The following is a 24,730-nucleotide window of genomic DNA, read 5'->3' on the forward strand; positions in this document are numbered from 1 at the left end:
TGAGTATATGACCATATTTTCTTCTTAAATGAAGACTTGGAAATAATCCATTGACCATAAACAAAAGTATACACCTTTTTTCTTAGCATATAACTTTTTCTCAATGGGAATTATCACCCTTTCTTTCTTATTTCAAAAGTAGTTTTTCCTCAAAAGTTGTATTCTAGTTATACTTTTTCCCTACCCCAACTCCTTCCAGATCCTCCTTGCTTTCTAGACCACACAGATCCACACCCTTTCTCTCTCATTAGAATCCAAACAGGCATCTACAAAATGACAATAAAGTAAGATACTGAAAGAGAAATGGGGGCTTCCCCCTAGCACTGACTTTTGACCCACATTCTGTCTTGCCTGCACATATACTACAGCAATGATGGAACAGAACTTGTGGGAACACACCACCAATGTCTGATTTGAGTTAAGGCCCACTCCGCAAGAAGGAACCCATACCCAACATTGCTTGGGTAACCAAGAACCAGACTAGATAGCCCAGAAAGAAGCCTAGGGTAAAATCATATACTACAAAAAATCATTTAACTGACTCCTAATGATATTCTGTTATACTTATAGATCAGTGGCTTATCCAGTCACCATCAGAGAAGCTTTTTCCTCTGGCAGCAGATGAGAACAGATTCAGAGACCCACATACAAACATGATGTGAAGAAAGAGTCAAAACTGAAGGTCTTGTACTCACTCATAAGTCGATTTTAGACATAAAGCAAAGAAAACCAGCCTACAATTCAGTCCCAGAGACCCTATACAATAATAAGGATTCTAAGAGAGACATACATGGATCTACATGAGAAGTAGAAAAAGACAAGATCTACTGAGTAAATTGGGAGAACGGGGACCATGGGGAGGGTGGAAGTGGAGGAGAGAGGCAGGGAGGGGAGCAGAGAAAAATGTATAGCTCAGTAAAATCAATAAAAAACTAAAAATCCTTCTCCTTGGGATAGTTTTTTATTGTGCAATGAAGGAACTGTGAAAATACTTTTAAATTTCAGATTTAAGGTTTATTTATATAAATATGGATACAATGAAGAAGGACTTAGATCCAAAGACAATTAGGACTCTAAGATGTCTTGGCAAAGAAAGTAGTACAAAATTTGCTTCTAAAAGAACCCTTTATCATAGTGTTAGCAGTTTCCTATTGAATGAACAGAATTAGCCACCACTGGGATTTCATCTTTGACTCTTAGTGATTAATTATTTCCAATTCTTAATGGGATCAATTCCTCAGTTATTTTCCTCTAGAAACTCTTTGAAAATGACTGCAAATTAACAACTGAATTTGAGTTAACTAAGTGATCCCTAGGAGAAAAGGCTTTTGTAGTTCGCATCACCAGGGCTTTAGTAGTAGTTTTAACTGCTTGCACACATCTATCCTTAGCTTTGTTAGAATAAACACTTAAAAATGAATGACTATGTTACTGCTAACTACTTACTTGCTAATAAATTTTATTTACACAAGCATGATCCTTAATATGAACCATATATCACTCTATGGTTATTTTTATTATTTTGTCTTTGAGATTATAATACAATTACATCATTTCACCCTTCCTTCTCCTCCTCTATCCAAGCCATCCCATATATACATACTTGTTCTCTTTCAAATTCATGGCCTCTTTTTGCATTAATTGCTGCTTCATTATATATATATATATATATATATATATATATATATATATATATATATAAATACATAAGTATAACCTTCTCACTCTGTATAATGTTATAATGTTACTTCTTTGTATGTTTTTGTGACTGCAAATTAACAACTGAATTTGAGTTTACTAAGTGATAATTCATTGGTGTGCTCTTCTCTGGGGAAGACTATTTCATTTTCAGCATTCCTTACTTACCTTCTTGATTTGGTTAATGTGGCATACCACCTTTATTTATTTCTATATGTTGACCTAGTTTTGAACTTTTGGGATGAATTTTACTTGTGTAAATTACATTTTTAAAGTATTGTGAATTTGATATGACACTTTGTTTAGCATTTTTGCTTTTGCATTCACAAAAACATTGGTCTACATATTGCTAAAATATTGACCTACCAGACATGATGCGATGCCATTGTTTGCAACAGTATCATGAAAGTAATCATGCACATGGATTACCAAGTACTTTCTGATCAAGAAGAAGCCTATTCAATAGGACAGAGTTTATAACTATAAACCTGGTCAAAAGTCCATGGCTTAGGATAGCTGAGGCCCCTTTTGCTATTTTGCTAGATGGCAATGTCAAACTGCCTTCTAAATATGATTATATCTACAGATCTCAGCCTTGTCTACTTTCTTTTGTGAAAAGCAACACAGGAATTGAAAAATGCTTAAAACATAGAGAATAAATAACTCTGAGTGTTCAACCCTAAATGGGATACTTATATCGGAGCCCCACCCCTCAAAGATCAGGGAACATTGAGGAAGAGGAAGACGAACAAATATAAGAGTCAGGTAATGAGTCTGGCCATAACTCTTTTACACACATCTGGTAAACACCGAACTGATGTCAGCAACTGTTAACTGCACAAGAGAAGTCTAACAAGATTATTCAATACGCCAGTGGGCAGCTGTAGTGATGAGTTGAGGGCAGGCCTGCTTTTCATCCCGCCTGGCTCCCGCCCTGCTAGCTTATGCCCCAAAATAACAACACACAAACTGTATTCACTTAAACACTGCCTGGCCCATTAGTTCTAGCCTCTTATTGGCTAATTCTCACATCTTGATTCACCCATTTCTAATAATCTGTGTAGCACCACGAGGTGGCGGTTTACCGGGAAAGATTCAGCATGGCAGCTGTCTCCATAGTGTCTGAGTCACTTCTCTTCTTCCCAGAATTCTGTTCTGTCTACTCCATCCACCTATGTTCTGACCTATCAGGCCAAGCAGTTTTCTTTATTAATTAACCAATGAAACAACAGATAGACAGAAGACCCACCTACATCAGGCAGCACTAATTGTACTAAGTAGCTTCTGAAAACAAAGAACTCATAAAGGTGGCCAGGGGCATATGGAATGATCTGTGGGAGTGGAATATAAGGAGATCTAGAAAAGTGGGTTTGGGGCAGGTATGATCAAGGTATTTTATATACCTGTATACACTGATAAAGAATAAATAAAATATATTTTAAATAGTAAGTAAGTAAAAAGAATGCTAATAATATAGCTCACTGGTAGAACACTTGTTCAGCACTTGTGAGGCCCCAAGTTCAAGCCTCAGTATATGTGGTGAAAACAAATAAGACTTGATTCTATTATATAAACTTTTTAATTTTCATGTGTGTGGTGAGGTGCTGGAAATCAAACCTAGGCAGGATCTTACGTATTATTATATGCAAGACAATCTTCCTATATGTAGGAAGTTTACCACTGAGCTACATCCCCATCTTCAGTTATTTAATCTTTTAAGTTTTATTTTACTAAGTTACAGAAATGAACACTTTAATAATTAATGGGTCTGCGGGTTTAAAAAAAATCATTTATAAGGTTTTTTCATTGCAATCATACCTACTATACATACCAGATCAATGATAGTCTCAAGGTGAGTAACACAGTGTAATGCCATACTTACTCAATGTTGCCATATCTTCTACTTTTTCCTGAGCAACGAATTATAGTTAGAAATTATAGTTTCTAATTTGTAAAAATGTAATTGTTTATAACAACCACATATAATCTCTTTTATTTCTGTTTTATCACTTGTAACTCCCTTTTCATCTTTGATTTTATTTTTTTGAGCCCATGTCCCCTGTTTTTTATTTAGTCTATGGAAAAGTTTCTAAATTTTGCTTATATTTTCAGAAATTTTATTCGATATATGTGCCATATATATATCCAATAAATTTTCTTTTGTCCTTTCTCTTTTTGAGGCAGGGTCTTTCTACATAGCGCTGGCTGTCCTGAAACTCATTGTGTAGACTAGGCTGACCTCAAATTCCCACCACTTTTTCTTGCAGCAATGTGCCTTGCCCTCTCTGATGAGTGGATTTGGGGGGTGGTCTTGGCGGGATAGGTTGAGGAAATGGGAGGCGGGGGGTGGGTGGGAATTAGGAACTTGGATTGGTATGTAAAATGAAAAAAAATAATTTTTTCTTTCTATTTATTTATTTAAAATTTCCACCTCCTCCCATCCTCCTATTTCCCTCCCACTCCCCCTCCCTCTTGCTCTCCAGTCCTAAGAGAAGTGAGGGTGCCTTGTCCTGTGGGAAGTCCAAGCCCCCCCCCCCCCCTCCATCCAGGTCTAGGAAGGTGAGGATCCAAACAGACTAGGCTCCCAAAAAGCCAGTACATGCAGTAGAATCAAAATCCGGTGTCATTATCATTGGCTTCTCAGTCTGCCCTCATTGTCATCCATATTCAGAGAGTCCGGTTTGATCACATGCTCGTTCAGTCTCAGTCCAGCTGTCCTTGGTGAGCTCCCATTAGCTCAGTCCCACCGTCTCAGTGGGTGGACGCACCCCACACGGTCCTGACTTCCTTGCTCATGTTCTCCCTCCTTCTGCTCCTCATTGGGACCTTGGGAGCTCAGTCCAGTGCTCCAGTGTGGGTCTCTGTCTCTATCTCCATCCATCGCCAGATGAAGGTTCTATGGTGATATGCAAGATATTCACCAGTGTGGCTATGGGATAAGGACAGTTCAGGCACCCTCTCCTCTGCTGCCCACGGACCTAGCTGGGGAAATTCCCTTGGACACCTGAGAACCCCTCTTGAGCCAAGTCTCTTGCCAACCCTAAAATGGCTCCCTTAGTTAAGATATCTTCTTCCCTGCTCCCATATCCACCCTTCCTCCATCTCAACCATCCCATTCCCCCAAGCTCTCCCCAATCCTCCTCTTCTCCCTTCTTTCTCCCCATCTCCTCTTCCTTCCAATCCACCCCCATCCCCTGCTCTCAACTTTTGCCTGGCGATCTTGTCTACTTCCAATATCCAGGAGGATAAATATATGTTTTTCTTTGGGTTCACCTTCTTACTTACCTTCTCTAGGATCACGAACTATAGGCTCAATGTCCTTTGTTTATGGCTAGAATCCACTTATGAGTGAGTACATACCATATTCCTCTTTTTGGGTGTGGGTTATCTCACTCAGTAAAGTGTTTTCTATTTCCATCCATTTGCATGAAAAATTCAAGATGTCATTGTTTTTTACTACTGAGTAGAACTCTAATGTGTATATGTGCCACACCTTCTTTATCCATTCTTCTATCGAGGGGGCACCTAGGTTGTTTCCAGGTTCTGGCTATTACAAATAGTGATGCTATGAACATAGTTGAACAAATGAAAATAAGTTATAAAAAGAAAGAAATGGAAGAGAAAATATTTGAGTGTCTGGATAGACATTTTGCAAGATTATGCATAAGCATAGCCAGCAGATATTTCATATATATGCCCAACATTAGCAACAGTCAGGGAAATTGCAGTGAAAGTAAAAATCAATTTATAGCTCTTGAAATAAATGTTATTAAAAAGAGGAAGCAACTACTAACAAATTGCAGAGAAAATAGAACCCACATACTCTATTACTTTAAATGTAAATTAGTTTAATAATTATAGAAAATGTCATGAAGTTTACACAAAAAATTAAAAATGGAACTATTAGGCATACATCCACAGTAAAACAATAAGTATATTAAATATCTTTACATTACTATGTTTGCTATAGCATTCAAAGAATAGAATCAATATAAGTATTGATCAATGAATAAATTGACAAGGAAAATATGGCCTATAGATACTGTGCAACAAAATTCAGTCATATTAAATAAAACATCCTGTCCTTTTGTAACTACTTTGGTGAGTCTTGCAGATATTTAATTAACTGGAACAAATAGGACACTATTCAATAGGCAAGACTTATATAATACAAGCATCTCCACAGGGAGATATTTCCCAGGGAATTTGCTCTGCTAACTCTGGAAGAAGGATTAATAAGGTACATGTGTGTAAATAATGCCCAAGAGGCAGAAGTACCAGCATACAAAACTCCCAGAAAACATTCTGCTACATTCTGCTATTGTTTTCCAAAGCCATGTTCTTTTTCTTTTGTCACTGCTATCAAGAAAAAAACCAAAGGGTTTTAAATGCTTATCTGTGTACATAGAATGCTCACCCTAACTCAGCCTGAAAAATTCTAATGAGTTCCTTCATAATCTTTCTTTATTGAATATTATTTAAGAAAATAGTGTAAGTAAAAAGACACTTGCTTTTAATGATCATAGATAATATTTTTAATTATTGGTATTTTTATTATCCCAAGTGAGGTAACCCAGAACCAGAAAGACAAATAAGGTATATATTTACTTACAAGTGGATATAGCTGTTAAGTAAAAATTAAACAATAATCAAGCTACAATTCACAGACCCAGAGAGGTTAGGTAAAGAGAAGGGCTCTAAGGGGATGCATGGATCTCCTTGGGAAGAGGAAATAGAAATCGATTTTGTCTGATCTGTGAATGGATGGGGATGGAAGCAGGAGGGTTGGGGCGGGGGAAGAGGTGGAAGGAGAGAGAGTACAGGGACAGACATCTGTAACTGGTCCTTTGCAGGAGAGCTGGAAATCTAGTGCAGTGCAAACTTCCTGGAATTTTGAGGGTGACCCTAGTGACGACTCCTAGTAGTGGAGGATACAGAGCCTGACCTGGCCATCTTTTGTAGCCAGGCAAGCTTCCAGTGGTGGGACTGGATTGCATTCTGTTCAGTTGTTGGCCAAGGGTTCCAAAGGAGATCCCTAAACGATCCAGGCTGATGCTATCACAGAAGGTTCCCATTGCCAAGGACAACATCCACACAGCTCATTGAACACAGGTGATGTGGGAGTGTCATATATCAATCTTTTGATTTCATTGGTTAAGTAATAAACAAACTGCTTGGACTCATAGTTTAGAACATAGGTGGGTGGAGTAAACAGAATAGACTGCTGGGAGGAAGAGGAAGTGAGCTCAGAGATGTCATGTTCCCCTCTCCGGGATAGACTGACAGCTCTGCCCTCTGGAGAGAGACACCATCCTCTCCTCTCCTGGGCAGACACACGCGATTCAGCTCCGACCCAGGATGGACGTAGGCTAGAATCTTCCTGGTAAGCGCACCTTGGGGTGCAACACAGATGATTAGAAATGGGCTAAATTAATATGTGAGAATTAGCCTAGAAGAGGCTAGATAGAAATGGGCCAAGCAGTGTTTAAAAGAATACAATGTCCGTGTAATTATTTCGGGTAAAGCTAGCCTTGCGGGCAGCGGGGTGCTGGGGACGCACCCCTGCCGCTCCTATTTCAACACACAGGGAGGTAGAACTTGTGCCTTCATGGAGCTTTCACCCTTTCTTTCTAGTCTCTTTGGCCTGGGAAGGTACTCTCAGGCTACTGAAAGAGAAACATGGACACCAATCCAGCCCCCAAACCTTTCACCTATAATCAATTCTGCCTGCAAGGTGTGCTGGGACAATGGTGGTATAGAACTTTTGGGAGTGGCCAACCAATGTCTGGTTTAACTTGAGGCCCAAGTCACAAGGGGGAGACCAACCCTACTCTGACTGGATGGTCAGAAACTGGAGACTGGATAGCTTAGGGACCTAAGGTAGAACCAAACACGACTAGAAAAAAAAACTATATTTGTAGAATGGTGTCTTGTCCAGTTATTAACAGAGATGCTCCCTCTGGCAGTGTATGGGATGGGTGCAGAGATCAATAACCAGACATTATGGGGAGAGAGAGAGAGAGAGAGAGAGAGAGAGAGAGAGAGAGAGAGAGAGTCTAAATTGGGGGCACCATCAGGTCCTTCCCCTCAGAACTCTGGGAACCTCACAGAAGGCAGGGAGTATGACTGTAGGAATCAGAGGGGATGGAGGACACCAGGAGAACATGGCTCACTGAGTCGTCTAAAGCGGGCTCGTATGGGCTCATAGAGACTGAAATAGCAAGAGCACGGCCTGCATGGGTCTGCACTAGGTTTTCTGCTTATATGTTAAAGCTGTTCGCTTGGTGCTCTTGTGAGACTCCTAACAGTGGGAGCAAAGGAGTCTCTGATATTTTTGCCTGCTGTTGGGTTGCCTTGTCCAGCCTCTATATGAGGCTCCTGCTTTATCTTATTGTATCTTGTTTTGTCATGTTTGGTTATTGTCTCTTGGAAGCCTGCCTGTTTCTAAAGGGAAACAAAGAGGGAGTGGATCTGGGTGAGAGTGGAGGTGGGGATAGCTGGGAGGAATGGAGGGAACGAAAACTGTGGTCCAGATATATTGTATGAGAGAGGAATCTCTTTTCAATTAGAAATAAAATAAAAGTTGGTATTTTATATAAATTTTTCATTAACACAAATTAATCACACATATTGGTAGGATTTAGGGGATATTTCCATGGATGCATATGGCATTCAACTATTCTTTTACTACTTCCTTTAACCTTTCCATCACTTCTAGTCTGAGTGGGGAAGATGAACATGAAATCTCAGTATTAACTGAGGAGCTATTGGCATTTGATAGCTGCTGGGATAGAAAGAATAAGTTTCTTTGTTTTTGTGTTTTGTTTTTTTTTTAAATTATATGACCACTGGTACTACTATCAGGGCAAGGCAGGTCCCACACCCAAGACTAGCTTGGTAACACAAACTGGGCTTGGAGTGGAAAGAAGGAAAAAAAAAAAGGAAGAAATCTTACAGCTGGGTGAGAAGCCTAGGATGGAAGAGTGGATGGTAATGGGAGGATTGGGGGAGAATGTGCTCAATATATATTGTAAGAAATTCTCAAAAAATTAATACAACATTTTTAGTAGATTTTATTTTGTGTGTATGTCCATGAGTGTGTGTCTGTGTGAGGATATGTTCACATGGGTGTGCAGATGTCCCTGGATCCCAGACGAGGACATTGGAACCCTTGGAGTTAAGAGTAACCAGAGCTCGTGATTCACTTGAGGCGAGCACTGGGATTCAAACTCCAGTTCTCATGATCAAGCAACAGATAACTCTTAACATCTGAGCCATCGCTCCAGCCCCAATCAGCTGTCTTCATCCTGAGCCTTTTACACATAATTCTTTGGAAGTTTGATTTTTTATAATGTCTGGGTGTGTCTTACATTTGCAAAATGAATAATCTTTTTTTAACTCAGTGGTTTATGTATTCAGTTCATCTTCATTTTTCTGTACATTTACTCTAATTTAGGATCCTAGATCTGTCACCCATTAAAAATAGCATTGGGGAAGTATTTTATGAACAAATCCCTTGTGTATATGTAATCTATGACATTCCTTTTTCCTCCTTAATGAAAGCAGATTAATTTTCATACACTATATCCTGATTATAGTTTCTTCTCCCTCTGTTCCTTCAAGTTCCTCCCCCTCATTCAGATCCACTCCCTTTCTGTGTCTCATTAGAAAGAACAAATTTCTAAGAGATAACAATAAAACATAATATAATAAAATATGAAAGATAAAATGAAAACTGTCACATTGAAATTGAACGAGACAAACCAACAGAAGGAAAAGAGGCCAAGAGAAGGCACAAACATCAGTGGTCCACTCTTTCACACATTCAGGAGTCCCATAAAAACTCAAAAGTGAAAGGAATAATTTATCTACTGAGGACTTGGTGCAGACCTGTGGAGGCCCTGTGCTTGCTGCTTCAGCCTTTGTGATTTCATGTGAACTTTGCTCATTTGATTTAGAAGACCTTGCTCTTCTGGTGTCCTCCATTCCTTCTGGTTTTTACATTCCTTCCTCCTCCTCTTCTTTGGAGTTCCCCAAGATCTGTGGAGGCATCTCATTTAGAGCTGAGTATTCCAAGGTCTCTCTCTTCATGTCCGTCTATCTGTGGGTTTCTGCATTGTTTTCTTATCTACTTCAGAAGGAAGTTTCTCTGACAATGGCTGAAAAAGGTACTGATCTAAGAGTGTAGCAGAATGTCATTAGGAGTCATTTTATCACTATTTTTTTAAACTAGCAGTGTTTGGTTTTACCCTAGGTCTCTGGATTATCTAATATCTGGTTCTTGGTCACCCAAGCAGTGTTGTGTATGGTGGGTTCTATTTCCTGGAGTGAATCTTATGTCAAAACAGACATTGGTTGGTTACTTCCACAAGCTTTGTACCACCACTGCTTTGGCTTATTTTTCAGGCAGAACAGCATTATAATCAAAGACTTTGTGACCAGGTTGGTGTATGCATTTCTCTTCCAGCAGCCTGCAGAGTACCTTGCTGTACTAAAGACACTAGAGCATCAGGACAGAGGTTCTATGTAGGTACCAAATAGACCACTTGATGTTTAATGACTTATGTGGGTGATGTTCTCAGCAATGGAGCATTTCTGCCATTTTGTGGAGAGCAACCTATTATCTTGGCAGCAGCATGGGTTGTTTGGGGATTTCTGTGGGACCTCTTTGACCAATAACTCAATTGGTTGTAACCCAGTCCAGGTACTGGAAGCTTTGTTTGGTGACAAGAAATGTCCAGTTCAGACTCCATCTTTTCCATTATTTGGAGACTTCATTAGATTGGCTTCATATAGGAAGTTTCCATTGCACCGGATTTCCATACCACCCTTCAAACGCCCTTCAGCTGTCTCTTTCCACATGACCTCCTCCTCTAACCTGATCCTCGTGTTCAAGTTGCCCCTCTTCCCAGCCTGCCCATAAAATCTATTAATTCCTCTCAGGACAATTCGTGTGCCTCTACCTCGTCTCTTCCTCCATACCTAACTTTTTTTGGGTCTACAGATTATAGGTCAGTTATCATTTACTGACTGGCTAATATCCACATATAAGTGAATACATACTCTATCTTTCTGGTCTGGGCTACTTCACTCGGGGTGATTTTTTGTTAGTTCCTTTCATTTTATAATGTGACTAAAAATAGCTGAGTATTACTCCATTGTGTAAATGTATCACGTCCTCTTTATCCATTCTTCTGTTGGGGGAACCTCTAGGTCGTTTCCAGATTTTGGCTATTGTGAATAAAGCAGCAATGAACATGGTTGAGCAACTGTTATTGTGGTAGGATGAAGAGTCCTCTGGGTATATGCCCAAAAGTGTTATAGCTGGATCTTGAGGTAGATTTATTCTCAGTTTTCTGAGGAACTGCCATATTGATTTCCACAGTGGCTGTACAAGTTTGCACTTCCCTCAACAGTGGATGAGCATTCTCCTTGCTTCACATCCTCACCAACATGAGTTGTCACTTGTATTATTGATCTTAGCCATTCTGACAGGTGCAAAATGGATAGTCCATTTTACCATGAACAAGGGAGGTCTTTCCGTCTCCAATATCTTCTTCAATTTCCTTCTTCAATGACTTGAAGTTTTTACTCATACAAGTGTTCCACTTGCTTGATTAGAGTTATCCCCAAATATTTTGTACTGGTTGAGGCTATTGTGAAAGGAGTTGTTTCCTTGATTTCTTTATCAGACCATTTGTCATTTGTATATAAGGATACTGATTTTTGTGAGTTAGTTTTTAATCCAGCTACTTTGTTGAAGGTCTTTATTAGCTGTAGGAACTTCCCAATGGAATTTTTAGGGTCATTTATGTATACTATCATATCATCTGAATATAGATAATTTAACTTCTTTCTTTCCAATTTGTAGCCCCTTGATCTCCTTCAGCTATCTTAATGGTCAGCTAAGACTTCAAGTCTTGAATAATTAAGAAAAGAGTGAAAAACCTTGTCTTTTTCCTGATTAGAGTGAAATTGCTTTGAATTTCTTTTCATTTAATTTTATATTGGCCATAGACTTGCTACGAATTGCCTTTATCATGTTGAGGAATGTCCCTTGTATTCCCAGTCTCTCCAGGATATTTATCACAAAAAGATTCTGGATTTTTGTCAAAAGTCTTTTGTACATCTAATGAGATGATCCTGTCATGTTTTGTCTTTCAATTTGTTTATGTGGTAGGTTACATTTATCAGTTTATGTATGCTGAGCCTTCTCTGCATCTCTGAGATCAAGCTGACTTGGTCATGATGGACAATCTTTTTGAGATGTCCTTGCATTTGGTTTGCAAGTATTTTACTGAGAATTTTTGCACCCATGTTTATGAGAAAAATTGGCCAGTAATTTTTGTTCTTTGTTAAGTCTTTATATGGTTTGAGTAATTGTGACCTCATATAAATAATTGGGCAATGTTCCTTCTCTTTCTATTTTGTGAAATAACTGGAAGAGTATTGGCTTTAACTCTTCTTGGAAAATCTGGAAGAATTCTGTGTTAAAATCATCTGACCCTGGTCTGTTTTCTTTTTTCTCTTTTCTTTTCCTTTCTTCTCTCTCTCTCCCTCTCTCTCTCTCTCTCTCTCTCTCTCTCTCTCTCTCTTTCTTCTTCTTCTTCTTCTTCTTCTTCTTCTTCTTCTTCTTCTTCTTCTTCTTCTTCTTCTTCTTCTTCTTCTTCTTCTTCTTCTTCTTCTTCTCCTTCTCTTCTCCTTCTCTTCCTCCTCCTCCTCCTCCTCCTCCTCCTCCTCCTCCTCCTCCTCCTCCTCCTCCTCCTCCTTCTTTCACTTCACTTTCTCCCCTTTCACAAAAAATAAAGAACATTCAGAGGTAACATATTTGAGTTTTTTTTTTTTTTACCCTCAGATCTTAGCCTGCCACAGACAGCCTATTCTGAGCTCTGAGGGGTACTGAGGCTGCTACTCAAGGCTCCTGATACTTACTCTATACCTAACTGTTGTGTTAGTCAGATAGTAGCATGCCTATTGAAGGTTTAAAAGTTAACACCCACATCAAGAGACTACATACTGTAGTTGTCTTTTTGTGTCTGGGTTACCTCAGTCAGGATGAATTTTTTAGTATGATCCATTCATCTGTGAATTTTAGAATAGCTTACTGAGTTCTCAACACTCAATAGCTTTTATATTCCAAATTTCTAAAGTCCTTTCACAATCCTCCCCAAAACAACCTAGTAAGGTCTGTCACAGCAATACCCTGGTCCTGGTACCAATTTGTCTTAGGGTTTCTATTGCTGCAACAAAACACCATAGCCAAAAAGCAACTTAGAGGGGAAAGGGCTTATTTGACTTACATTCGCATACTACTGTTGATCACTGAAGGAAGTCAGGACAGGAACCCAAACAGGGCAGGAACCTGGAAGCAAGAGCTGATGCAGAGGCCATTGAGAGGTGGTGCTTACTGGTTTGTTCCCCATGACTTGCTCAGCCTGCTTTCTTATAGAACCCAGGACCACCAGCCCTGAGACAGTACCACTCACAAAGGACCGGACCCCCTTCATCAGGCACTAATTAAGAAAATGGCTAACACCTAGATCTCATGAGGGCATTTTCTCAATTGGGTTTCCCCTTTTTCAGATGACTCTAGTTGTTGTGTCAAGTTGACATAAGGCTAGCCCGCACCTTATGCTTTTTGTTGGGTCATTGTGTGGTTTTGTTATCAATACAATAGTGGTTTTATTTTGTTTATTTATTTAATTATTTTATATGTAGTGGTGCTTTGCCTGCATGTATATATGTGTACCACGTGCTTGCTGGGTACTCTCTCTCTCTCTCTCTCTCTCTCTCTCTCTCTCTCTCTCTCTCTCTCCGTCATACACACACACATTTCTCAAAACAAAAAAGAGAAAAATGCAAAGATGACATCATTTGCCCCAAGACAGTATGCATAAAGACAACACTCAAGTATCCCCTAATTCCCACAAACAGTAATTTTGAGCCATCTTTATTAACCAATAATAATAAAATGTTTTCACAGCATGCAGAGGGGAATCTTACATCAATCTCCTTGTATTCTTTTATGAAGTTTGATCCTTTGTTTATGTGTGTGTGTTCTAGAGTTTATCAAGGCAATTATCTTTGGCAAAAAGATCTATACGACTGGTAAGTTTCAGAGAGGAGATACTGGCTTGATCTTTTACAGTACTGGTATGTTTGCAATAATATCTAGCAGAGTTCTTTTGTTAAAGTCTGTTATGAACAGATTTATGGGTAGAAGAGAGGACATGTGGATAGGTTGGGCCTAGAGACTCAAAATGGCTCTGGTGGAATGAACTCAGGAAGACAGAGAACTGGGCTTGTATATGAGATTTGTTTACTGGTCCAAATCTGGAACGTTGGGGTGGATGTAGCTCGGTGAACAGGCTGTATATGTCTTTTGAGGGGACTGTGGGCTTGATGGTAGGTATGTAGAGTCCTTGTTGAAGTCTAAAGATCATTTGTGGTATAGACAGCAGAGGCTAGACTAGGCTGTATATAGAACCCAGGCTAGACTCTGTGGGTTGATGAGAAGGCAAGGATGGGAAGGTCAGGGAAACTCATCAGACTTAGACTTCGGAAAGGGAGATGGAAATTTTGCTTGGTAGAGAGGTTGACTGCAGTGCAAATGGGACCTGTGCACAGTGACAGTTTGTGCATGAAGCTTAGAGGTTAGCTTTGACACAGGAGGGGATGGCCAGACTAGGTTAGGACACTGGATGTGGGATGGGTTGAGAAGAGGGTGTGGATGGGGCCATATTTTGAACTTTTGTCTCTAATTTACTCACTGTTATATTCACTTTGAAGACTGTCTTGTGGAGGTCTTACATAGGTTTTCTTAATTCATCTGTTTGCTTGAATCTTCTATAAGATCAATTCTTTTCTAAAGTAAGATTGAATTTTTTTCATAGACATTTCTGTTATCTCTGTAGCTTTTCATTCCATTATTTGGGAGTTGGTCATTTGGGCATGGCTCATGGATGTAGCTGTTTCATTTCTCAAGTTTCTCTGTTAAATTTTGCACATATGTTGGAGTAGATTTATCTTTCAGTTTTGACCTTCTCTTCTTCCTAGTTTATTTGGGTGTTTTGTTTTCTGTGACTCTTTCCAGGGGGATCTCTCCATGAAATTTGGCAACAGGAATTAGTTGTAGTTGGTGTTGCTTGTCAAATGGACTTTTGGAGGTAAAAACCCTCATTATTTCTTGGCTTTTGTGAACATTCTAGGGATAGACTAACAAATATCAGACCCACGGAGATCTGTGTATTAGCTGCAAACTGTGGTTTCCAGTAGTCCCCAACAACCTCTGAGAATACAAGAATATAGAGTTCTGTTCTTGAAATGACTGCTGGAACCTTAGAAGTCAAAATACCAGACCAATCCTGACCTGTGAGATAATGAAGCCACAGCCTCGGTTTCTCAACTGATGTAGAGCCACTGAATCTGAGGCCTGCCCTGATTTCTGGGATCACTTGGAATGAAGAGCTAGTCCTGTGGTACTCTCTGGTCCCAATGAAGATGGAAGCTTGATTCCATTAATTCAGCAACCAATTAGTTGAGAATGGGCTGGTTACCACGTGAAAACATTAAGGTCATAACAAAGAGTAACAGCTTGCAGATGACGCATTCTAATTCCATGTGTATTATTAATCTTTCAAGGAACAAACTTGAAAAAGATGTATTGTTATTATTATTATTATTTCTTTTATCTTTTGAGATTATAATATAACTACATTATTTTCCCTTTTCTCTTTCTCTCTCCAAGACTTTGCTTGCATATACTCCTTGTTCTCTTTTAAATTTCTGACCTCTTTTTCATTATTTTTTGTTACATACATATATGTCTTTACATGTATATTCCTAAATATATAAAAATGCAACCTGCTTAGTCTGTATACTGTTCGTTGTATGGCCATATTAGATAGCCAGCTGGTATGCACATGTATGCATAGGTATACCCCCACCTTCCACACAGAGAAGTCCATTGCTCAAAGTCTTTAGGATTTATACTTTTAAATATCTGGGATCCATGTTGCATACCAAATGATAGTCCATGCAGAGTGATACAAGAAGTAATCCTAGAAATTGGAAGGTAGACATAAGAGGTTCAAGATTTCAAGGTCAGAAAGGGTTAAATGAAATGATGTTTCACTTTTTAAATTTGTTTTATCATTGTAAATTATTTAAAATCATTTAAATCACACCTATATCACTCTAAAACTCATTATTTCAGTACAATGAGAGTCAACACAACTATTTTCTGTATTAGAATACATGCTACCACAGAAAATTTGGGGATGTTGATATTTACTGTTTGTTTGAAGTATTAAAAGGAGCAGTGGACACATACTGAGTACTTAATATTGAATAATTTAACAGATGGTTGAAACATTAATGTTCATAATTTTTTAACTTTTAGGAGTATAATGTATTATCCATTATTTTTAATTAATAATTTTAATATCATCAAAATAATATCAAATAAAAATTTATAATATGCTAGAATATTATGAAAGATATATTTGAAGACAACAGTTTTTTAGTTTTTTAAAAGGTCATATTGGAATGGATTGGTCTTTTTCATTATTACAAAGAATTAAGATTGCTATATGATTAGCACAACTGGAATTTCAAGAATAAAACCTTGAGAAAAATATAAATAAAAGAAAGCTGGATCTTGGCACCACAATAATTCTTAAATTTTTCTCACGAACCATAACAATTTTCTGAGATTTTTAAAAAAAAGTTTGTTTGGCTTTAAAAACTATTTTAGTCCCAATGCATTCTTCACAACACATGCTAAAATTTATTATTTCATTTTATTTTCACAAGAAGATTATGGGAAAGTTTACCCACAAGGGGAATTTCTGTAGTGTCTCTTGCCAAAAAATTTCCACTGAGATTTATTATCTACATGAAGAGCAAAGTCTCAGAGCTTTATAAGGTGTGAGAGCCCTTCCTTTGCTTTGTTTGTTTTCTGTGGTGCCAGGACTCAAACCCAAGGCCTTGTATAGAAGAGGCAAAGAGCCTAACCCCAAGCAAAATTGCCAGCTCCTTCCTCAGTTATTTTTTAAGGGTACAATATATTTCATGACTTTAAAATGCTTCTAGTTTTTCATATCAAATATTAAGGATTTATGGTTTAAAAAGGCACTTTACATAGAAGAATAGTGAATCTTTATCCACTATTAACACTGACAAAAAGATAAAAAAAACCAATCTTCACTTTTATAAGAAAGTGGAGAACCACCACAAAACGTCAACATTAGTTCAAGGTAGGTGTTTCATATTGGTGGAGATTATACATCTGATTTGACTTATGTTTTGCATAACTCTGCATGCTATAAATTCTTTATGAAAAATTGCATATTAGAGAATTTGTGTATGAATGACATTTTGATACTAGCAAAAATTTTCCTCATTTATAATGTTGAAGCACATTTGAAGGTAGTTTATGGATGTTCCTTGCATTAGTGGGCATTTCCACTAATTAAAATAAATGTGCACAAATATTAAAATGGTGAAGGCCTTAATATCAAATTTAAGTGAAATGATCTTAGAAATTAAAAAAAAAAATCCAGGAAAGAAAATGCAATCATTATGGGATGAAGAGAACTGTTAGTGTTTGGATGCAACTATAGGAAATATTGCATTAAGTATTGCACATTAAAAAGCTGATGAGTGTGGTGGTCCATGCCTGCACTCACAACACTAGCGAGGCTGAGACAGAAATCTCATCGCATATTTGAAGCTGCCAAAGATACACGGAGAGTTTCAAACGAGCCTAGTCTACAGAGTAAGATCATGTCTCAAAATATATGAATGAGAGAAAGGTGGGGTGTGGAGAGTTGCGGGGAAAAGGTATTCTTATATATCATGGGCATACAGCTAAATAAACTGACAAAAACAATGCATAACTGTCCAAATGTATGTCAGATTACAACTCACATTGTGAAATTCACTAATGTTCTCATAGTATGCTGATAAGTCATGTTGCCTTAATGACATTTTATCTCTAGGATTTGCAATAAATTATTTCATCTTTTTTTCAAGTTCCCAATTTATTTTAAGAGATCAGTTCCTCTTAGTGAAATAGGTAAAAGGCAGTCAAAGGTTTTGAGAGTAGAGCAATATTTGTTGTTTATATGTAACTCGGGCTGACTCACATAGAGCTCAGAGTTCTGAACTCACCCAAACCAACTTTCAATCTAACTAGAGCATGGTGAGGGTCAGTAAATCATGGATGTTAGAAATTCATGAGGTAAGAACCATCCATTTATTCTTCTAGCTCACATAAGATCAATCTAAGTTTTCCTTAATTGTTTGTTGTTCTATTAACTGAAAAAGCATGGGTTAAAACTGGACTCTCTGAACATGGCGAACAATGAGGGCTGATGAGAAGCCAAGGACAATGGCACGGGGTTTTGATCTTACACAATGTGCTGGCTTTGTGGGAGCCTAGCCAGTTTGGATGTTCACCTTCCTAGATATGGACAGAGGGGGGAGGACCTAGGACTTACCACAGGGCAGGGAACCCTGACTGCTCTTTGGACTGGAGAGGGAGGGGGAGAGGAGTGGGAGGAGGGGAAGAAGGGTGGGGGGAGGGGAGAAGGGTGGGAGGAGGGGGAGGGAAATGGGAGGCTGGGAGGAGGTGGAAACTTGTTTTTTTTCTTCCTTTTCTCAATAAAAAAATAAAAAATAAAAATACAAACTATAAAAAAAATAAAATATGTTGTATTATTAATTCTTGGTTAAATGTCTAGATTCATTAATATTTCTCTTGGAGGCACTAAAAGGCAATATTTGTTTCCTTAGACTATTAATTTTCATGCCTGCAAGTATTAAATCAGTTCTGTGAAGAGGCATTCCAAGAAAAGTCTCTTAATTTTTCTTAACTCTGTATCTGATTGCTATAGAAATTCCACACTAAAATACAAGTCTTCACCTTCTCTTGAATTCACCAGTCAACAAAAGTAATGAATCTAGGCAATGCAAGTGCTCCAAAGATCTTCATTCTTTTGGGATTCTCCAACCATCCATGGCTGGAAATGCCCCTCTTCATAATGGTGCTTGTTGCTTATGTCTGCACAGTGCTGGGAAATATCTCAATTATTGTTGTATCCAGGATAGACTCTCAACTGGACAGTCCAATGTACTTCTTCCTTTCTAACCTCTCCTTCTTGGATCTGTGTTTTACCACAACCACCATCCCTCAGCTGCTTCTGAATCTTTGGGGCCCAGATAAATCTATCAGCTACGCAGGCTGTGTGACACAGTTTTATGTTTTTCACTTCCTGGGGGCTACAGAATGCATCCTCCTGGCTGTGATGTCTTTGGATCGTTACATGGCCATATGCAAGCCCCTAAGGTACTCAGCCATCATGCATCAGCAACTCTGCATCCTCCTGGTGTCCATGGCATGGCTGAGTGGTTTGGCTAACTCCTTGCTTCAATCAACCCTCACTGTCAAGCTGCCACTTTGTGGAAACAACAAGGTAGACAACTTTCTCTGTGAGGTCCCAGTGATGATCAAGATGTCTTGTGCTAACACCGCCTTCAACATAGCTATGCTCTCCATTGTAGGGACTTTCTACTCCCTGGTTCCCTTGTCACTTATTCTTATTTCCTATGGGTTCATTGTAGCTACTGTGCTTAGGATTCGTTCCTCAGAGGGCAAGAAGAAAGCCTTTAATACTTGTGGTTCTCATGTTGTTGTTGTGTCTCTTTTCTATGGGCCAGTGATCAGCATGTATGTACAACCCTCGTCTTCTAATTCTCAGGACAAGAACAAATTTCTGTCCCTGTTCTACAGTTTGGTGACTCCTATGCTTAACCCTTTTATCTATACTTTGAGGAACAAGGACATGAAAGGAGCTATGAAGAGACTTCTTGTCTCATTGTATCACAGGGGAACAGAGCAAACATAATTTTATACCCATCCTCTGTATTGGTGACTTCAGTTTTAAACATCATCTCTTTAGCATTCATTAGTTCTATTCTGTCTACATATGTCTTTCCATCATCCTGCTATGGTTTTTTCACTTAATATAAACTCTAAGCCTAATTTGTCTGCAGTCTGCATGAGCATGGAGACCACCATATAACTCAGTTGTTTGTATCTATCTAGAGATTTGTTGTAGAAACCTAAGGAACTGGCAATAAATAAATGTCTACTGATCAATTTTATCAAGCTACAGTAATACAACAACAACAACAATGATGATGATGACTCAAAACAGAAAATTTTAATGCCATTTTGGAAAATAAGTAAAAAATAATTTAGCCTGCCATTTACCAAGGCTTAAATTTCATATTCAAGAATTATCTCCTCTTTCATAGCTGAGTGTAATGGTGCATGCTTTTAGTCCCTGCACTTGGGAGGCAGATCACAGATTTATCTCTGTGAGTTAAAGGCCAGCCTGGTCTATGTAATAAGTGCCAGGACAGCAAGAGCTACATAAAAACACCCTGTCTTGGAAAAAAGAATGAATTATTTCATGAATTTCCAGCAAGATCAAGTGAGTTATTACCTCACATCTTGTAAACTGTCAACCACACATCCACTAGTCTTTTAAAAAGAAAATACTTAAAAATATTTGACTTTTACTTTCTAAAACTCTTGAGGGATTCCTTTCTTTTGAGCTATTTGTCTAAAGCCAATCTTTCTAGGTTTCAAGGGGAAGAGTTAATGATTAATATCCTTAGAAAGTTTTATGTAATTTCTAGTATTGAGAGTTTTTTGGGGAAAAATAAGATGTAAATTAGATAAGCAAAATTGAAACTAGAGAAAAATGGATTAAAAAGTAGAGAAAAATATAAAGTAAACTGAATATTAGATCCTGAAGTTTTACAGATAAATAAAGCAGAAAGATTGATGATGATGTGAGGTGATATTTGCTATTTTATTAATAATATTAACAAAATAAATTAAATAAATAAATGTCTCATACTTTTGTGCTCCCTCCCATAATAATACTGTCATCTTTCAACTTCTGTTTAAAGAATATGTTTCTTTGCTTCTCTGACAACCAAGAATGTATATAAAATCTTAATTCTGCACCCATTATTTTCCTCCAAACAACAAAAACAAAATCTACTAATAGAAAACAAACATGAGATGCAACGTACACTGATTCCAACTAGTTATTACTAATGATAAATTTTCTCACTCTTCAACTGGTGCTTTATTGTACACATTTATCTATTGTATGTGCATGTACAATATACATCCACAAAGGTACAATAAACTTCTCTCTGTAGACTTCAAGGCAAGAAGAAATGTTACATTTTTACTTTTGTTTAGAGAAAGAGAAACTTCATTCTTTTGTAGGCTAACTGGGTCCATAGTACAACTATGTCTGCTAAGAATCAGAGAAAAACCAAAATAGTCTAGAAAAAAACTCATTAGAAGATACTGAATCCCAGACTCTGAAAAGAAAAAAAGAAAAGCTGCAGGCAGGGAGAGAAAAAATCCCAACTTGGTGTTGATTGTATGTAGCCTGTTATGATAGTTTAAGGGTTGAGAGAAAACTGTCTATAATAGTTTATATATCTTCCCAGGTATCTGAGATACTAATCAGTAGAAATAAATAAAGTGGTAAACATACTACTTTAAGGCATAACTATTTTTAAGGAAAAACTTTTACAGTAAAGATTGTGTCTACAATTTTAAAGTCAGTATTCATTGGATAATTGTTTCATCTTACTAATGTTATAATTTATGAATAGATGTTAACTTATTGCACTTTAAACATTACACAATATTGTTCTCTTCCTTCTGAATATACTTTATCCTGAATATGTAAGCATCTGTTTCAGTACCTCTAATAATCATTAAAAGGAGCATAATTATAGATGAATTGTGTCAAAATATTAAAATTCAAGTCTGGATGTTATTTCTCAGTAAACATATTGAAGAACATTACTCAAATGCAGGTTTTACAAGTCTGCAATTTTCTCATGTGTAAACAAATGTGCTTTATATCAATGTTTTAAGAAATCCTGTATGAAAATCTATGTTGAACTTAGAGTGGTGGCAATACCAGCACTCAGGAGACAAAAATAGGAACGTAATCTCTAAGTTTTGACCAATGTGATCTACTTAATGATAGCAATATCCCAGCAAGATGGGACTATATATGAAAACAAGGTCCAAAAATTTTCCGTAAAAAATTTTACTAAAATACTTTCTCACTAAATTTTTATATGATTCACTTAGTGAGGACATCATAGGAAAAAAACTGAAGTATTTGTTGGGAAGTGAATTAAAAAACAATCAAACAGACTGAGGAGTTCCATCTGGACGGGCTACCCACCCAGAGCGGTGAGTGCCTGCCTAACGGTCAGGCCCCAAGGTCCCCCGCAAGGGAGCACGGGCACCTTCAGCTTGTGCTGCAGGGTCTCCTGTATTCTACTGGACCCCGCCCTGCCTTCCACGTTCTTCCTTTTGTGCCTGGATCATTGGGCTACAAGGAGTCCCTGTTTAGGTGCTGAGGAGTTCCATCTGGACTGGTGAGTGTGTGCTATCCAGGGGCAGACTGTCCCGGAAGAGAGCACAAACCCCCCTCCCCCAGCTCCTGCTGAGGGCTGTCTTTCTTACACACGACCCCCCCCCCCCAAGCCTGCCTTGTCTGCAAGGTCCTTTGCTCAGGAACAGTTTCCTGCTCCTACACTAAGGCTACCCACCCAGAATGGTGCCTCAAGGACCCCCGCAAGGGAGAGTGGGCACCTTCAGCTTGAACAGCAGGGTCTCCTGTGTTCTACTCAACCCTGCCCTTGCCCCCCAAGTTTGCCCTTTTGTCCATGGGTCATTGGACTACCAGGTGTCCATGTTTCGGTGCTGAGGAGTTCCATCTGAACAGGAGCTGTTCCTGCTTCTACACTGAGGAGATACACCCAGAGAGTCAGTTACAACAAAGACTGGACCAAGACACCAGGCCTCTCCAGGCTCCATTTGAAGGAAGAGATGGGCAGGCGCCAAGAATTCCTCCAACAACCTGAAAGGCAACATGACATCACCAAAATCCAGGAATCCCGAAATAAGAAGAAATGTACACCCTACTCCAGAAGAATTAGAAGAAATCGACTCAAAAGTGAATTATATGAAAATAATAGAGGACCTTAAACAGGAGGTGAAAAACTGCCATAAACAATTAGAGATTACAAACAAAAAGATAGAGGAAATGAATAAATCTCTCAAAGATACCCAAGAAAACCAAGAGAAACAAGAAAAAGCAATCAAAAAGGTAAGGGAAATGGTTCAAGACTTGAAGAATGAAATGGAAGTAATGAAGAAAACACAAACCAAGGGAAGGATGGAGATGGAAAATCTGGGTAAACAAACAGGAACTACAGAGACAGGTACTACCAACAGATTACAAGAGATAGAAGAAAGAATCTCAGACACTGAAGATACCATAGAGAAAATAAACACACTGATCAAAGAAAACAGCAAAACCAACAAATTCCCATCACAAAACATTCAGGAAATCTGAGACACAATAAAAAGACCAAACCTAAGAATAATAGGGGTAGAAGAAGGAAAAGAAGCACAGCTCAATAGTCCAGAAAATATATTTAATAAAATTATAGAAGAAAACTTTCCCAACATAAAGAAATATATTCCTTTGAAAGTTCAAGAAGCATACAGAACACCGAATAGACTGGATCAAAAAAAAAAAAAAACCATCTCCTTGCCATATAATAATCAAAACACAAACATACAGAATAAAGAAAGAATATTAAGAGCTGCAAAGGAAAAAGGTCAAGTTACTTATGAAGGTAAACCTATCAGACTTACACCCGACTTCTCCATGGAAACCATGAAAGCCAGAAGGTCCTGGATAGATGTACTTCAGAAACTAAGAGACCAGGGATGCAAGCCCAGACTACTATACCCAGCTAAACTTTCATTCACTATAAATGGAGAAAACACCATTTTCCAGGATAAAAACAAATTTAAACAATATGTAGCCACAAATCCAGCCTTACAGAAAGTAATAGAAGGAAAATCACAACCCAAGGAGACCAACAATGCCCACAATAACTCAGACATCTAATGACCCCTCACCAGCACAACTTGAAGAAGGGAAACACACAAACTCTACTACCAAAAAAAAAAAAGAAAGAAAAAATGACCAGAGTTAACAACCACTGGTCATTAATATCACTTAATATCAATGGACTCAACTCACCTATAAAGAGGCACAGGCTAAGAGATTGGATACAAAAACAGGATCCAACGTTCTGCTGTTTGAAAGAAATACACCTCAACCACAAAGACAGACATCTACTCAGAGTAAAGGGCTGGGGAAAGGTTTATCAAGCAAATGGACCTAAGAAACAAGCAGGTGTGGCCATACTAATCTCTAACAAAGTTGACTTCAAACTTAAATCAATCAGAAGAGATGGAGAGGGACATTTTATATTCATAACAGGAACAATTCATCAGGATGAAGTCTCAATCCTGAATATCTATGCACCTAATATAAAAGCCCCCACTTATGTAAAAGAAACATTACTAAAACTCAAGGTAGTCATCAAACCACACACACTAATAATAGGAGACTTCAACACTCCTCTCTCACCAATGGACAAGTCAATCAGGCAGAAACATAACAGAGAAATAAAAGGATTAAGGGAGGTAATGAATCAAATGGACTTAACAGACATCTATAGAACATTCCACCCAAATAGGAAAGAATATACCTTCTTCTCTGCAGCTCATGGAACCTTCTCGAAAATTGACCACATACTCAGTAACAAAGCAAACATCCACAGTTACAAAAAAAAAATATTAGTAACAACCTGTGTCTTATCGGATCACCATGGATTAAAGTTAGAATTCAACAACAATGCTACCCCCAGAAAGCCTACAAACTCATGGTAACCGAACAGTCAACTTCTGAACAACACCTGGATCAAGGAAGAAATAAAGAAAGAAATCAAAGTCTTCCTGGAATTCAATGAAAATAAAGAAACAACCTATTCAAACTTATGGGACACTATGAAATCAGTCCTAAGAGGAAAGTTCATAGCACTAAGTGTCCAC

General features: G+C 38.2%; 1 protein-coding gene across 1 annotated transcript; it reads left to right on the plus strand.

The window, feature by feature from the left end:
• Positions 1–18,656: 18,656 nt before the first annotated feature.
• LOC142848892 (olfactory receptor 2B11-like) lies at positions 18,657–19,607 on the plus strand. Its single transcript, XM_075971070.1, has one exon. The coding sequence runs from the start codon at positions 18,657–18,659 to the stop codon at positions 19,605–19,607; it is 951 nt and encodes a 316-aa protein (XP_075827185.1).
• The last annotated feature ends 5,123 nt before the right edge of the window (positions 19,608–24,730 follow it).

Source organism: Microtus pennsylvanicus, chromosome 4, assembly GCF_037038515.1.
Source record: "Microtus pennsylvanicus isolate mMicPen1 chromosome 4, mMicPen1.hap1, whole genome shotgun sequence".
In the NCBI taxonomy this organism is placed as follows: Eukaryota; Metazoa; Chordata; class Mammalia; order Rodentia; family Cricetidae; genus Microtus; species Microtus pennsylvanicus.